Raw genomic sequence first — 13,466 nt, 5'->3', positions numbered from 1 at the left:
GAGACAGTTCAACCTTATCTTGGCCAAACACCACTTCCCAAATAGCATCACCAACCATGATAAAAGGCGAACCGGAGTCAGCCACAACTGAGAACTGTGTGCCATTAATCAACACTTCACACTCCGGCATCTCCAACTTGTTTCCATCTACAACACCATCTTCTCTGACACTCAACATATACTTTTTCTCTTCTTCCCCACAATGTACCTCTTGACTTTTAGCACCACGACATACACAAGCGTAATGCCCCTTTTTGCCACACCTATTACAGGTGACAGACCTTGCAAAACAGTTGAGGCTACTAGACAAATGGCTTTCACTCCCACATTTAAAACACTTAAAGCCAGACTTGCTGTTCCTGGAACCCACATGCTCCGAAACGGGGGATTTTTAAAATGTTTTTTTTTTTTTTTTTAATCCATCCCACCGTGAATACTTTTTAAAAATTCATTCTCCTTGGCACCCGCTTTCTTGACCTCATGAACCACCTTCTCCTTTAGGGAGATATCATTGCTTTTATAAACCCTCATTTCATGCACCCACATGTTGGTTTTCTCCATACCCTCCACAATGGCTAAAGTCTCTTTAAGACCAGGGTTTTTGGCAGGAAGCTTCTGCTGGACTTTTACATCATTTGTACATCTGACAATTTGATCTCTAACAAGAGAATCAATAAGCTGTTCGAATTCACAAGAACGTGCCAATGTTTTCAAAGTTGCCATGTAACTACCAATCTTCTCCTGCTTGCCTTGAACTCTAGAGAAGAATTTGTAGCGTTCCAAAACCACATTGATTTTAGATCCAAATGTTTCTCAAGCATTATAACAGACGTATCAAAAACATTGTCAGGTTCTCCTTCTCCACGGCCAAAAACAATTTAATCTAAACTATCCTACGTGTCTACCCTCAACTCCCAGATTGTGTAACCATACAGCTTGCTTCCTTAAAGCAGAAAATGTTTCGCCTCCAATAGCCAGTAAATAAGAATCAAACAATGGCTTCCACCTATTCCAAGGTAAAATTGGGTCACCTTTATCAGAAAGAAATTGAGGAGGTTGAGACATGCTAGACAAAGTCATGATGAAGGAGAGAAATAAATGGTCTCAGCAATAGCAGCAAAAATGAAAGAGAACTAAAGAGAAGAGAATATAAAGTACTACAGGGTGTGCGCATCACCACACAGCAAAAGGAATTAACAGTACCTGGTGTTGTAAAAACAGAAATCCTTTAGCAGAACAATGAAGTACATGCACAACACAAATTGCAGAGATTACTAGAATGGTGTGTGCATCACCGCATACGCTTAGAATGCCAGGAAAGTGAGCTTGTCACCTATCCGCTCCAAATATAAATTGCCCAAATTATGAGAATGGTTTGCCCATCAATGCGCATATTCCGAAATCAATAGGATAGTGTGGACCTCACTGCGCATGTCTTACAAAGCTCAATGAGGAAAACGGTGTGCGCATCACCGCGCATGCTCCAAGCTCACTGGAAGGTGTGCACATCACCACTCATGCCCAGCACGAAGAGCAACACTGTGAGAGATGCGAGTCAGATCATGTCTCTGGATCTCTGCAGAAGCGGAGCTTGGATGAGGCAGGATTGCGCCTCGCGGATCGTAAACGAAGCAAACAAAAAGCACAACAGCTCGGAATAGTGCTCAGCGTGTGTAATCTGTGCTTGTGTGATTTCCGTTGTCAAGGAGATGCCTCAACAAAGGAGTCATGAAGAGGCCTCCAAGGTAAGGGACGTCACTAGGCCTGTTCTCTTTCAGTGCAGTTCATGCTGGCAAAATTTGATTACAACCGGAAGCGCGCACAGGCCAGAGATTTCCAAAGTGTAACCATTTTGTAGCCAGACGATCGGAGGATGTCTTCCTCTAGTTAGTAAATGCAAACACGCACAAACAATTTGAAAAAACCTGCAGAGTGTAGTAACATCGATGAAGCAAAATAAATAAGTTGGTCTTTATTAGACATATAATATGTAGTAATTGAAGGGAGATCAGGTCCAGTAAGAATGACCTACAACATTCTAATACCATTGGAGAATTGGCCAATTTGCTCTTGACATCATCCAGATTACAAAAAAAATTCCATTCCGTTTCATCCATCCAGGATTGGTTTTGGAGAAAGGAACTCAGCATCTTATAAGGGAAAAACGACTTTTGCCCAAAGAGGGATGTGGCGTAACTCTGTAAGACCACAACATTTTTTTTAACTCCTCTTCCCAAGACAGTTTGGAATTCCTGCATAACTGTAAGGTATCTTTAATAATTCTGTTTAACCTCTCCACAATGCCATTGGAGGAAGGATGATACAAAGGAGTGACATTTTGCTTATTCCATTTCTTTAGACTTGAATTGTACCCCATTATCAGTAAGTGCAGAAGCAGGGAATCCTTCTTGCAAAAATATAGATTCTAAAAAATTGATAAGTTTTCGTGTCAATCTTATTAACAATACTGATTTCAAACCACCTGGAAAATAGGTCAACTAGGACAAGAACAAATTTGATCGTACCATCTATCCAGGTGAGAGGACCCATAATATCCAATGCAATTTCTTCCCATGGTAAATTTGGGGATTAAAGTTTTTTTTTGACTTATCAGAAGTTTCACAACTAATACATGATCTAACAGTTTTTTCTACACAACTGTCCACACGAGGCACCAGTAAAAATCTCTGACCCTAGACTTTGTACGAGAAACCCTAGGATGACCCTCATGTGACAAATGGATAATACGCTCCCTCAATGATGTAGGAGGAATGACCTTATCACCTCTTACACAAAATGGTCAGAGACAGTAAGTTCGTCCCTGACTTCCCAAAAAGGTCTAAAACTGTCAATAAGATCCTTTTTGTTACAGATGTTCCACCCATTAATAACTTTAGATTTAACTTCAGTTAAAAGAGAATCTTGAATATCCGCTTCTAACCATTGTTCTTGAAAAATACAATTTCCACAATTCTCATTAAAAAGAATATTAGCAACCAAAAAATCGTTCCAAGAGCTGGAGTCGATTTCAGTAACAGGTAATGAAAGTCTGCAATAACATTTTTGGCTCCAGGAACGTATTGAATGTCAAATAATCTTGAAGACGCATGGAGAGTCTAGAAATTCTTGCAGTAGCTCTGTAAAGACCATCGGTAATTCGCAATTTAGTAAGTGGTTTATGGTCACTTCTGACACTGAATCTCTTGTCCCACAAAAATGTTCTAAAGTGTTCCAAACTCCACACCACTGCTAAGGTCTCTCTTTCAATCACAGAATACTTCTCTTCTGTGGGTGTAAGAGAACTTGATGCAAATGCAATAACAACCTCATTTTTGGATTCAGAAATTTGGGTTAAAACAGCAACAAGACAATTGGAACTTACAACAGTAGTTACAAACGTGGGAGCAAGCGGATCAAAACCATGAAGATTAGGAGCACCACAAATAGTCCTTTTGATTAAGAGAAAGGCTTGTTGGCATTCATCGGACCATGAAAAGGAAACTTTGTTTTTGAGTAAATTTCTCATGGCATGGGTTTTCTCTGAAAAACTGTTTACAAATTTTGAGTAAAACTCAGCCAAATCCAAAAATGATCTAAATTCATTCTTGGATTTGGGAGCAGGAGCATCTAATATTGCTCTAATAAGTTTGCTTTTGGGTCTAATACCACATTCACTAATTTCGTGACCCAAATAAATCACTTTATTCTCTGAAAATTTTCGTTTGGATACTTCAGCAGTTAGACCATGCTTTTTTACATCTAGAATAATGTTGTTGGGGATCTCGGCCCATAATCAGAATGTTGTCCTGGAAAAAAGTAATACCAGGCATATCATCAAAAAGATGGGACATTAATTTCTGAAAAACCCGCAGCAGCAGAGGCTAATCCAAAAGGCATTCGTTTAAAACGAAAACAACTAAACGGCGTGCAAAAAGTTGTTAAACTGCGGCTAGAGTGATGTAAAGCGATTTGGTGATAGGCCGATGACAAGTCGATGGTGGAGACATTTATAACCACGGGTAAGAGATAACATTTCATCAATCCTAGGTAAAGGAAATTAGCCTACAATTATGTTTTCATTTAAGCTACTTAAATCAATGCAGAGACGGATTTTTCCATTGGCACGTCTTGCCACCACCAATGGAGAAATCCATTTGATGCCTCTACAGGTTCAATAATACCATTATCCTTCAATTTGAGTAGTTCTTTTTTTACTTCATTCCTCACAATCATGGGAATATTCCTTACCTTGTGTATTCTAGGTACAGTATTCGTTTTAAGTCTGATCCAATGAGAAAAACCTTTGAGTTTACCAATTTTCCCGGAAAAAACTTGGAAACTCTTTAAGAACCCAATTCTTGGTGGTCTCGCTTTTACATGCTACAAGGACTTGTTCTGGGGTGTTAGGGTCGAGAATTATATGTAAAGCTTTCTGATCCTTCCAGTCCAAAACAGATGGACCGTCACATGCTAGGTAAATTTGCAAACAGCAGAGCGATTTTTAAAGTTAAAGACCAATGGTCGAAATCCTGGTAAATCAATTTTCTCACCAGTAAATCTTTCAGGAAGTACATCAGCTGGCTCAAGATGTGGACCGAGTGCACTGACTAAATTGGTACCCCACACACTCTTAGCAATGATCGTGAATGGTGAGCCAGAATCCGCAGCAACCTGTAAGGGAATACTACCAAATTTGACTATACACAACAGTTTGCTCCTATCATTGCAATTACCATTAAGAACAACCTTACATTTTCTATGTTCAGAAGCAAATTGATAATGTTGGTTATCAGAGGCACAAGTAGATGAATCAGAGTCAGTTTTCATTGAGACATTTGACTTTAGGTATATGTACAATTTTAATTCTGCAGGTTTTCGCAAAATGTCCAACAATTCCACAGTTAGAACACTTGGTTGATCTGGCTGGACATTTTTCAAAACTAGCGTTATGGAACTTACTACCACAACGATAACATGCAAATGAAGCCAAATCAAATTGGTTGAATCTAGGTTTGAAGGAGTTTCTAGAATTGAAGGTTTTCCTTTGATTAAAGCCAGACTTTTTAGAATTTTCTTTCCCTTTCTTGGATTCCGTAATGTTGTTGACTGAATTGGTTGATGGTTCACTTTGATCAGATAAAGCCTTGGAACTCCTTTCAGAAAGTTCAGCTTTCTTGACTAATGTAATGACATCTTTAAGACTTGAATCACCTAATCTATCTTATTCCTTTGTTCTTCGTACAAACCACAACTTGATCTCTTATGAACTCATCATGTAACACACCAAATTTCCGGGCGCAGCTACAATCTTTAAATCAGATACATATTCTTCTACAGATTCTTGTTGGAGTTGCTTCCTTTAAAAAAAGGCACGTCTGGTGACATAATGCATACTGTAGAGAGGGTAGTGTTCAGTAAGGTCAAGAATAGCTGCTTTAAAAACATCAATGTCACCAGCTCTTTCAGGTTTTTCCATCCGATTATAAACCCTTAAGCCTTCGAATCCTAAGCAATGAAGCAAAATCCTTTTCTTTCTTTCTGGAAATAAAATACCCACATTGTCTTCGTGAGTGGCTATGTAATTTAGGAAATAATCTTTCCACTCAAGCCTTTTTACAATTGGTTCCCCAGGTGCAGATAACAGTTCTTTGCGATTTCTTAAGTTTATAGAGCAATTAGCATTCGTAGAAGAAGCAGAAACTGCTCTGCCAGTGACATCCATGGTGACTTTATAATGTAAAATAAATAATTAAATAAGATGAGAAGAAGCAAAAAAAAGAAAAAAGACTTACTTGTGCAATAAGAAAGAATTGCAAGGAATCGGTGGCATTTCGCAGTATAAACATCAATGTACTTTGGAAATACGGAGAAATGCGAAGTTGCTAATGATACTTGAAGTGTATGCAGTAAAAGAAAGATGGCGGCACGTACGCCGCGTCAGGTCACGTAGCGTGAACTTGCACGTCACAATATACTCACAATGAGTTGCAGGAGGAGCTGAGCGTTGGAACGTCGGACTGGCTGTTTACCTTTGAAGAGCCTGAGGTAAAGAAAACGTTGGCGAGTGGCGTGAGCGCTGTAGCCTTAAAAGGATCCCTCAACCAACAAATCCCAAAAAAACCAAAGAAAACTTGTGCCAACTCACATCAAGTTTAAAATAGTACAGGTACTCACAAAGAGCTTTAGATCCGTTGATACAGCAACGAAGAACGGTTGACACCCTCACGGCTCTAGTAGAAAGTACACAGAATTGTGTAAAAACACAAACTTGCTTAGGGACCTGGCAAAGCACAGCTGGTTGAACGAGCCAACCAATTTACTCGGGTTTCCATGGCGAAAGCTTGAAGTAGTAAGGTGAACAAGAACAGCTTCTACATTTTTTTTCAACGTGCAGTTCAGTAGATGGGAAACTCCCAGATCTTTGCCAAAACGATGTAGTAACATCGATGAAGCAAAAGTTAAGTTTAAATAAGTTGGTCTTTGTTAGACATATAACATGTAGTAATTGAAGTAAGATCAGGTCCAGTAAGAATGACCTACAACATTTTAATACCATCGTATAAGCCTAACACATGGAATACAGAGTGTTAGAAGAACTCTACATTCTACAGATATAATTAAATAGGTACTACACTTACCCAAAGCCATATACCACACATAGTACCTGAATCTCCATCAGTCCAAGGATTCAAATAATGGCCATGTAAGTGCTGCAGTCCTCATGGGTCCATGGGGAAGCTGATGGTCTAGAGGTGCCTGTCTCCTCACAGGCACAACTCTTCACCAGTGGTAAAAAGAACAGTAAATGCTCAGCAGTCCTTTAATTGTATTTATTCAGGAAAGGACAGACCACCGGCCCATGCAGCAGCTCAAATCGGACTGCCAAAAGTGCAGCTAGTCAGAACATTGTGTTGTCATGGATGACACATGGAATACAGAGATGCTGCCCAGCAACAGGGATAGGACGCAATGGAAAAAACAGCATAACATAACTGATAAGTGAACAGTGAACACACAGCAGATCATAGCCCATAACCGGAATCTACTTATAACTTGAGAACGGGCAAGCATCATGACTTTAAGAGTAGGCTAAGAATATCTTAATGGCCTCTCTGTTAATCTTAGTCTGTAGGCTCTTTATCAATGCTGCCTCTCTGCCCCTCGCCCCGCCTCCCCCTCACCCGTCGATCAAGCAAAATACAGCAATTTGAGACCCTTTTCCTATAAGGTTTAAGGTAAGGGCATACTTTCTTGCAGAGAAGGAGGAATGTAAAGCTGTGTATTGAAATCCATAGAAGAATGTCCGGGCCTGGCAGTTTAAGGCTTGGTGCCCACAAATAATAGGAAGCTAGTTGAATGAGTCACCATAGAGATATTATTATCCTTTTTTATGTTTTTGTTAAATGTACGTTTAATGTACTCCTGATAAACATGCCACTCCAGCAGGAAAAGCGAGCTCTTTCCCAGACCCTTCTGGAATGGAAAGATTTTTACTTCCACTTCTAAGATTTATATATGGGACACTTGTGTGTGGGCGTGATTACTTTCATCTGATTGGTTATAAGTAGCATATTTCTGAATTTCCAGAAATATTCCATGTTGTTGGGCAGACTGTAGTGCGCCTCAAAGAAATGCTTGTTTTCACAATGTGCCTGCTTTGTTCTTCGTAAAATGTGGGTACCATTACACGTAAAAGCATAGGCCACGAAGCTTACATTGGCTGGCCAAAAAGGACTGAGGTCAAATTGTATGTGTTGGTTCTCTATTCAAAAGGAAGCATCCGGTACATTTAAAGTATCAACACAAACTGCCCACTTCAGCCAGGCAGACGGACCTAGTGCAGGTCGTTGACAGTTACATGGATTGATGCTGTTCTTGTTTGCATGTGCCAGTGCCCACAATGCACCCTACTGCTAATGTGGTAAATGTATTTGCAGGAGCGAGTGTGGGTGTCTACTTCTGTGAGCTATTACAGTCGGGGTTTAAATGAAAAATTTGCCTGAATCTATGTGATTATTCTACTAAGCTTTCTTTTTGTTTAATGTATTTCGACAAGTAATGACCTACTTTCTGTCTTTACATAGGGGGCTTTTATTATTTTAAGATAGTCGCAAACGAATATTCTTGTTTCCTAAGGTGATGATCAAATACGGTTATTTTATTCCTTCCAGGTTGCAGAGTACACCATTTTGGAAGAGCAACTGCAGAAAACATTGTCAGACTTGGAAAAACGTGAACGACAGCTTGCAAATGCTGAAATGGAGGTATGCTAAGTCTCCTAGTTTAGAAAAGCTCTGCCATTGGCTCTATTGAAAAGTTATATTTCACTCAGAGGCATCAGCCATTCTCAGGTTTTTTTTTCTAAAGGACTTCCACTTTCCACTAGCGGCTGGCAGGTAACTGGACTGAAGGGGCGGGTGGGGGTCACGGTGGGCTGGGGGGATTCGGGAATTACAAAATATATTTTTTTTAAAATCTCTGTGTCTCTCCTCAGTCGTCCATTGTCGTCTCTCCACCAGAACCAGACAGCACACAGGTTCCCTTCCCTAAGCCAATCAGCGCTGCAATGTAGTGTTGTGATTGGTCTGAGCTCCCTGGCTCGGTGCCCGGACAGGGAATGGGAGGTTGGCCATGTTCCCCACCCGGTGTTGTAATTCAGCCTGGTGGCGAACATGTATAGTGCGCAGGACTGCTTGGCCGCCCTGAGAGGGTAGGCCAAGCAGGCCTGTGCACTTTATGTAAACAAAACATACTTTGTGCATTAACAGTGGAAAAACTTTAGTCCAAATTGGAGTCCGTCAGACTTGTATCTATTTGGTGTGTATCCCTTATCACACCACTTATTCAAACATGCTGTATCTCTTAGAAAAAGCTGGAGTTTAAAAAGCTAGTTCGAAGTTGGAGCAAGGGATTCTGTTGCAGTACATGGTGATCAGGTACTTTATTCAAATCAAATTGAAGCTTAAACGTATATACCTAAAACTCTGTCAATAAAGATCCTTCTCAAAGTTGTGGGTGTAGGATTCACATTAGTAGGGAACAATACCTATGTAAATACATTCTGTAGAAACGAAATGCTTCCACTCACAATTAAGTGCAAAGATGTAAACATAAAAAAAGTTAAAAGGATAAAAAAAGAGGAATATAGACTTGAAATCCGTCATGGGGCACCGAAGACCAATCTGAAAAATCACAGCCTCCATTGTTTGCCTCCTCATTGATTTTTGCCAGTTTTAGCAAGTAAAGACAATGCTCACAGCAAACGTTATTCTATCTAAGTTAAAAGCCTTTATTACTAATATCAATGAAGTTACTAATATAATTTGAAAGAAATTATATACAGTCAATAAACATTAAGTAATTAATATAATTTGAAATGATACATAATAGAACATACAATTGTAGGTCTTAAGCAATGCAACAGTAAAAAAGTGATAAATACATAATCAATAGATCAATTTTAGAACGTCAATCTCATCATCTTTTTTATAACCTACAATACATTCGCTAACTTGAATTTAGAAGATAGGATTGTTTAGTTAAAAAAGGTACATAGGTTACTTAAAACGTTTTATTATTCATTCATTGCATTTTGTAATGTAAGCCATTGAAGCTTCAAAAATAGGGGCATAATTTCGTAAAAATTTGATTATTACCTCATTTTTAACCAGCCATTCACTGGTGTTAATTTTTAAAAAAAAGTTATGTATAGCATATACTCCCCTTTCAAATGAAATTATCCAGTCTCATTTGCCACATAGGAAAGTGCCAGGCAGACATTCATAACTGAATGGCTGACCATATTCTCAAAGTTAATGGTTAAGACTTTCGCCTTAGTGATGGGGAGACTTGTCATGCAGTTCCAGTAAACACTTTCTTTTTTGGATTCATATCCCCGTTACTAGAGCTAAGCGCCTGTTATTTTTGATGCCCAGTCTCCTGGTTGCGTTAGTCTTATTTTCCAGAAGATTGTACCTTTCATCACTTTCAAAACACATGCCTTGGTCATTAATGCCTGTGTCCCTTAATGCCTTGACTGATGCAGTGCTTTTTATCTCAGTCATCCTGAAAACTCGATTTGAAAGCTGTAATGAATTAAGAATATGGTAGTCCGACTGGCTTGTAAGCTATGTAAACATGGGCACTGAGGCAACTCAACGATCCTTTGACTACCTTCCTGTGAGACAAAGAAGTCACTTTGAGGCTCTATGCTCTGCCATTCTGCATTTCCTATGAAAGGCCAAGTTATTTTTTTTTTTACCAAACTTGATCAAACTGTGTGATGATCCCCCAGTCCGAATTCATCTCATTGCTGACATTCAACAGTGTTGTAGCGCTTCGAAAACGTTTCTCTCTTGCTGGGTGATCTGCCTTTCCCCTCTGTATTGAGGCTTTTTGCTTCTCGTTCTTAATGCCAAGATATCTGTGGGGGGTGGTTTTCTTTATTCAAAAATAAATGAATAAACATGTGAAGCAGTTTAGTAATGCTGCCTTCCAGCAAAACCAGATTTACCAAGCAGTTTAGACTACTAGTCCAATGAGAATGGGTTCTATAATATATACAGCCAGCCAAGGAAGAAAGTAGGAAGAGTGCATACAATTGTCAACTTCATTACTCAAATACTTTATTTTTTCTGTTATTGGACTGTATCTTATAATACATTTGTAAAAGTCTGGTCTGTAGTGAGCCACCTGGCCACTGCCATGCATTTTATTTCGTTGCAGCTGGAGGGCCGGGTGCAGCCCGAAGATTTTAAATAAAGGTGCCATAACCGCTCGGGGCTAGTGCACGGCCCACCCATCTAGTGTACGGTCTCATATGTTTGCCTGGCTTAGGGGGCCTTTAGTGAGACCTATGTATGACTGGCCACCAACACCATATTGGTGAGAAAGCAGGCACCCCAGCTTAGGCTTTTAGTGTTATATCTAGTGTCCAGACATTTCAGGCCAATATGTGTTCAGCAGTGTTGTTTTATTATGCCCTTGTTTGAGAGTGCCAATATTCTTTTTGTTTTTCCTTTTTGTAGCTTAAAAAATTGAAGACCGAGTTACATACGGATCATGAACGTGGCCTGCAAGAGTTGCAAGACAGCATGCGGAGGGTCAGAGAAGATTGTGCCCATCAAATTGAACTGGAGAAGTCCAGATTTAGACAGCTTGAAGAGGAAAAGCTTCGACTTCAACAGCAGGTAGGAAAAATACATTTTCAACAGAAAGCATCTTAAATAACTTGGCAAGAGAAAGTGGACATAGTTTGAAAAAGAAAATCCTGAAGTGAATAGAATGTGTATGGAGCATTCTGTCCCAAAAAAGTAGGTAAACAAATGAAGATATATGCAGTCTTGAACAAGATCTAGACAGTTAATGATAACAAGTGCATGGTTCATTGGACGACACAGCCCGAGTCACAAGAAGGCTCAAGTAGGTGCTGTGGTGGAAGTTGTGGTGGAAGTTTCCATCAAACCTCACTGCGGACGTTTATCAGACAAAATGATGCTGACTATAAATGCCTCCATAGAGGACTGGGGAACGCTCACACAAAAACTGACAACCTGATATTATGGTCTGAAACGGAGAAGACATATCAACATCCTGAAGCTAAAGCCATAAGACCAAGCCTACAACTGTTCCTCCTTAGATTAGCAGGACAAGCATACTCGTCAAGACACAGAACAAGACTTCTGTGTTTTTCATCATAAAAAAGGTGGAAGAGGCGCAGCTAGTATAGGTGCAGCTGTTATAGGATTGGTGCAGCTGTTATAGGATTAATGCAAAAACAACAGTTGATGGACAGAATGCAGAACAATGTCATACATTGACCCCAGCACAGAGATCTGAGCCTAAATCCATAGTTTTTTTGCACACCATGCCATTCCAGTTTAAACCTAGTCATATATATGCAAATTAGTCTTGACCCTGTGCCCCATGGGAACAGTCCAGCCGGAACTGCCAAGCCGGGTCCTCACTGGACTAGAAACAAGCATTCTAGGACCGGTTTCGGACTTTCAGCCCTCATCAGCCAGGATAGCTTGATTTCAGAGGCATGGAGAGCACGGGACTCACGTCTGAGCATACCCATCCCACTTGGGGTGACAAATGCAAAAACAACAGTTGATGGACAGAATGCACAACAATGTCATTCCCTTTGGTTTGGCTTTGTTCGCCCTAAGTTGGCAGGGTATGCCCAGACGTGGGTCCTTTGCTCACTTTGCCACTGGATTCAAGGTAGCCTGGCTGATGACGGCTGATAAGCCAGAAACCGGTCCCAGGATGCTTGTTTCCTATCCAGGGAAGACAATGGCTTGGCAGTTCGGGCTGGACTGTTCACATGAGGCACAGGGTCAGACAGATTTGCATATGGCCATGTCTGAACTGGGGTGGCGGAGTTAGCTAAAGAATGATGATGGATTAAACCCAGATCAGTTGACTGGGGGTGAGTGGTTGGAATGTTCTACACTCCGTCTATCATCCCTTTGGTTTTGCGTTATAGGATTGGGCCATCTCCAATCCGGTGAACATCAAAATAGAATGCCTGCTGGATTCCAGAAAAGCATGCGCAGGCACTCAGTTGGGCACTATCAGACTGCCACAACTGGCAACTCCTCCAGTATCAAGTAGACTACATCTACCACAAATGGAGAGAGCCCCACTATATTTGTTTGTCACATTGGACAACAAGAAATGCCAGTATTATGCCATCAGGTTCTAGCAATGCGGAAACTAGAGCAATATCCTTTCAGTCAAATAGGTAAGCGGCTTGGCATATGCCTTTCCTATGTTTCCCCTGACCCTCTTATGACAGCGAAGGCAGAGCACCTTACCTAATTGCTCTGACGTGGTTACCCCAGTACTAGTACAGTGAAGTCTTGATACTGTCCAAAGTTCCATCAGGGCCCTTCAGGCTTCTCTCCAGACACAATCAAAAGATATTCTCTCACAACCTCAAATCACTGAACCTGGAATCCGGGTACCTGGCTACCTAGAGTTTGGTCATTTAAATCTGTCAGCAGAATGCAGTAACATCCTGTTGCTGGCACGAGCAACGGCAACCATAGAGATGTATAACTCTAAGTATATTGTTTCTGTATATGGTATGAAGACAAATGATTTCACCAAGTGTCTTAGAGCCTCATCAAATACCTCCTTACTTGCTGGGCAATTGTGGCCTTAAGTACTCTTCAGTGAGAGTCAACCTGGCTGTAATCTTGAGATTTAGGAGAACAAGACACAACTCATCACTCTATTTTGACAAACCACCATAAAACAGTTTATGACAGGACATCTAGGATATTTCCACAAATGTGGTGTACTCAAGTAGTTTAGGAACAGGATACTGTTTTAAGACAACTCATGCTGCCTCCCTTTAATCTAATTCACAGAGCACATCTAAAGTTCATCTTTTGGAAGACAATCCTACCACTTAAATCAGCAAGGAAAGTAGGACAATTTCAAGCATTTACTGTAAA

At 40.4% G+C, this 13,466-nt stretch overlaps 1 protein-coding gene across 1 annotated transcript in view; it reads left to right on the top strand.

Moving 5' to 3' along the window:
• Nucleotides 1–13,466, top strand: part of CEP120 (centrosomal protein 120) — a 337,501-nt gene that overhangs the window by 187,142 nt on the left and 136,893 nt on the right. The window contains exons 15-16 of the mRNA XM_078675575.1: nucleotides 8,172–8,264; nucleotides 11,028–11,189. Of these exons, the coding sequence (XP_078531701.1) occupies nucleotides 8,172–8,264; nucleotides 11,028–11,189 (255 nt within the window). The remainder of the gene's footprint in view (nucleotides 1–8,171; nucleotides 8,265–11,027; nucleotides 11,190–13,466) is intronic.

Source organism: Lissotriton helveticus, chromosome 2_1 (genome assembly GCF_964261635.1).
Source record: "Lissotriton helveticus chromosome 2_1, aLisHel1.1, whole genome shotgun sequence".
Taxonomy (NCBI): Eukaryota; Metazoa; Chordata; class Amphibia; order Caudata; family Salamandridae; genus Lissotriton; species Lissotriton helveticus.
Note: the sequence above shows the minus strand (reverse complement) of the source record. Positions and strands in the feature narration are given on the sequence as shown.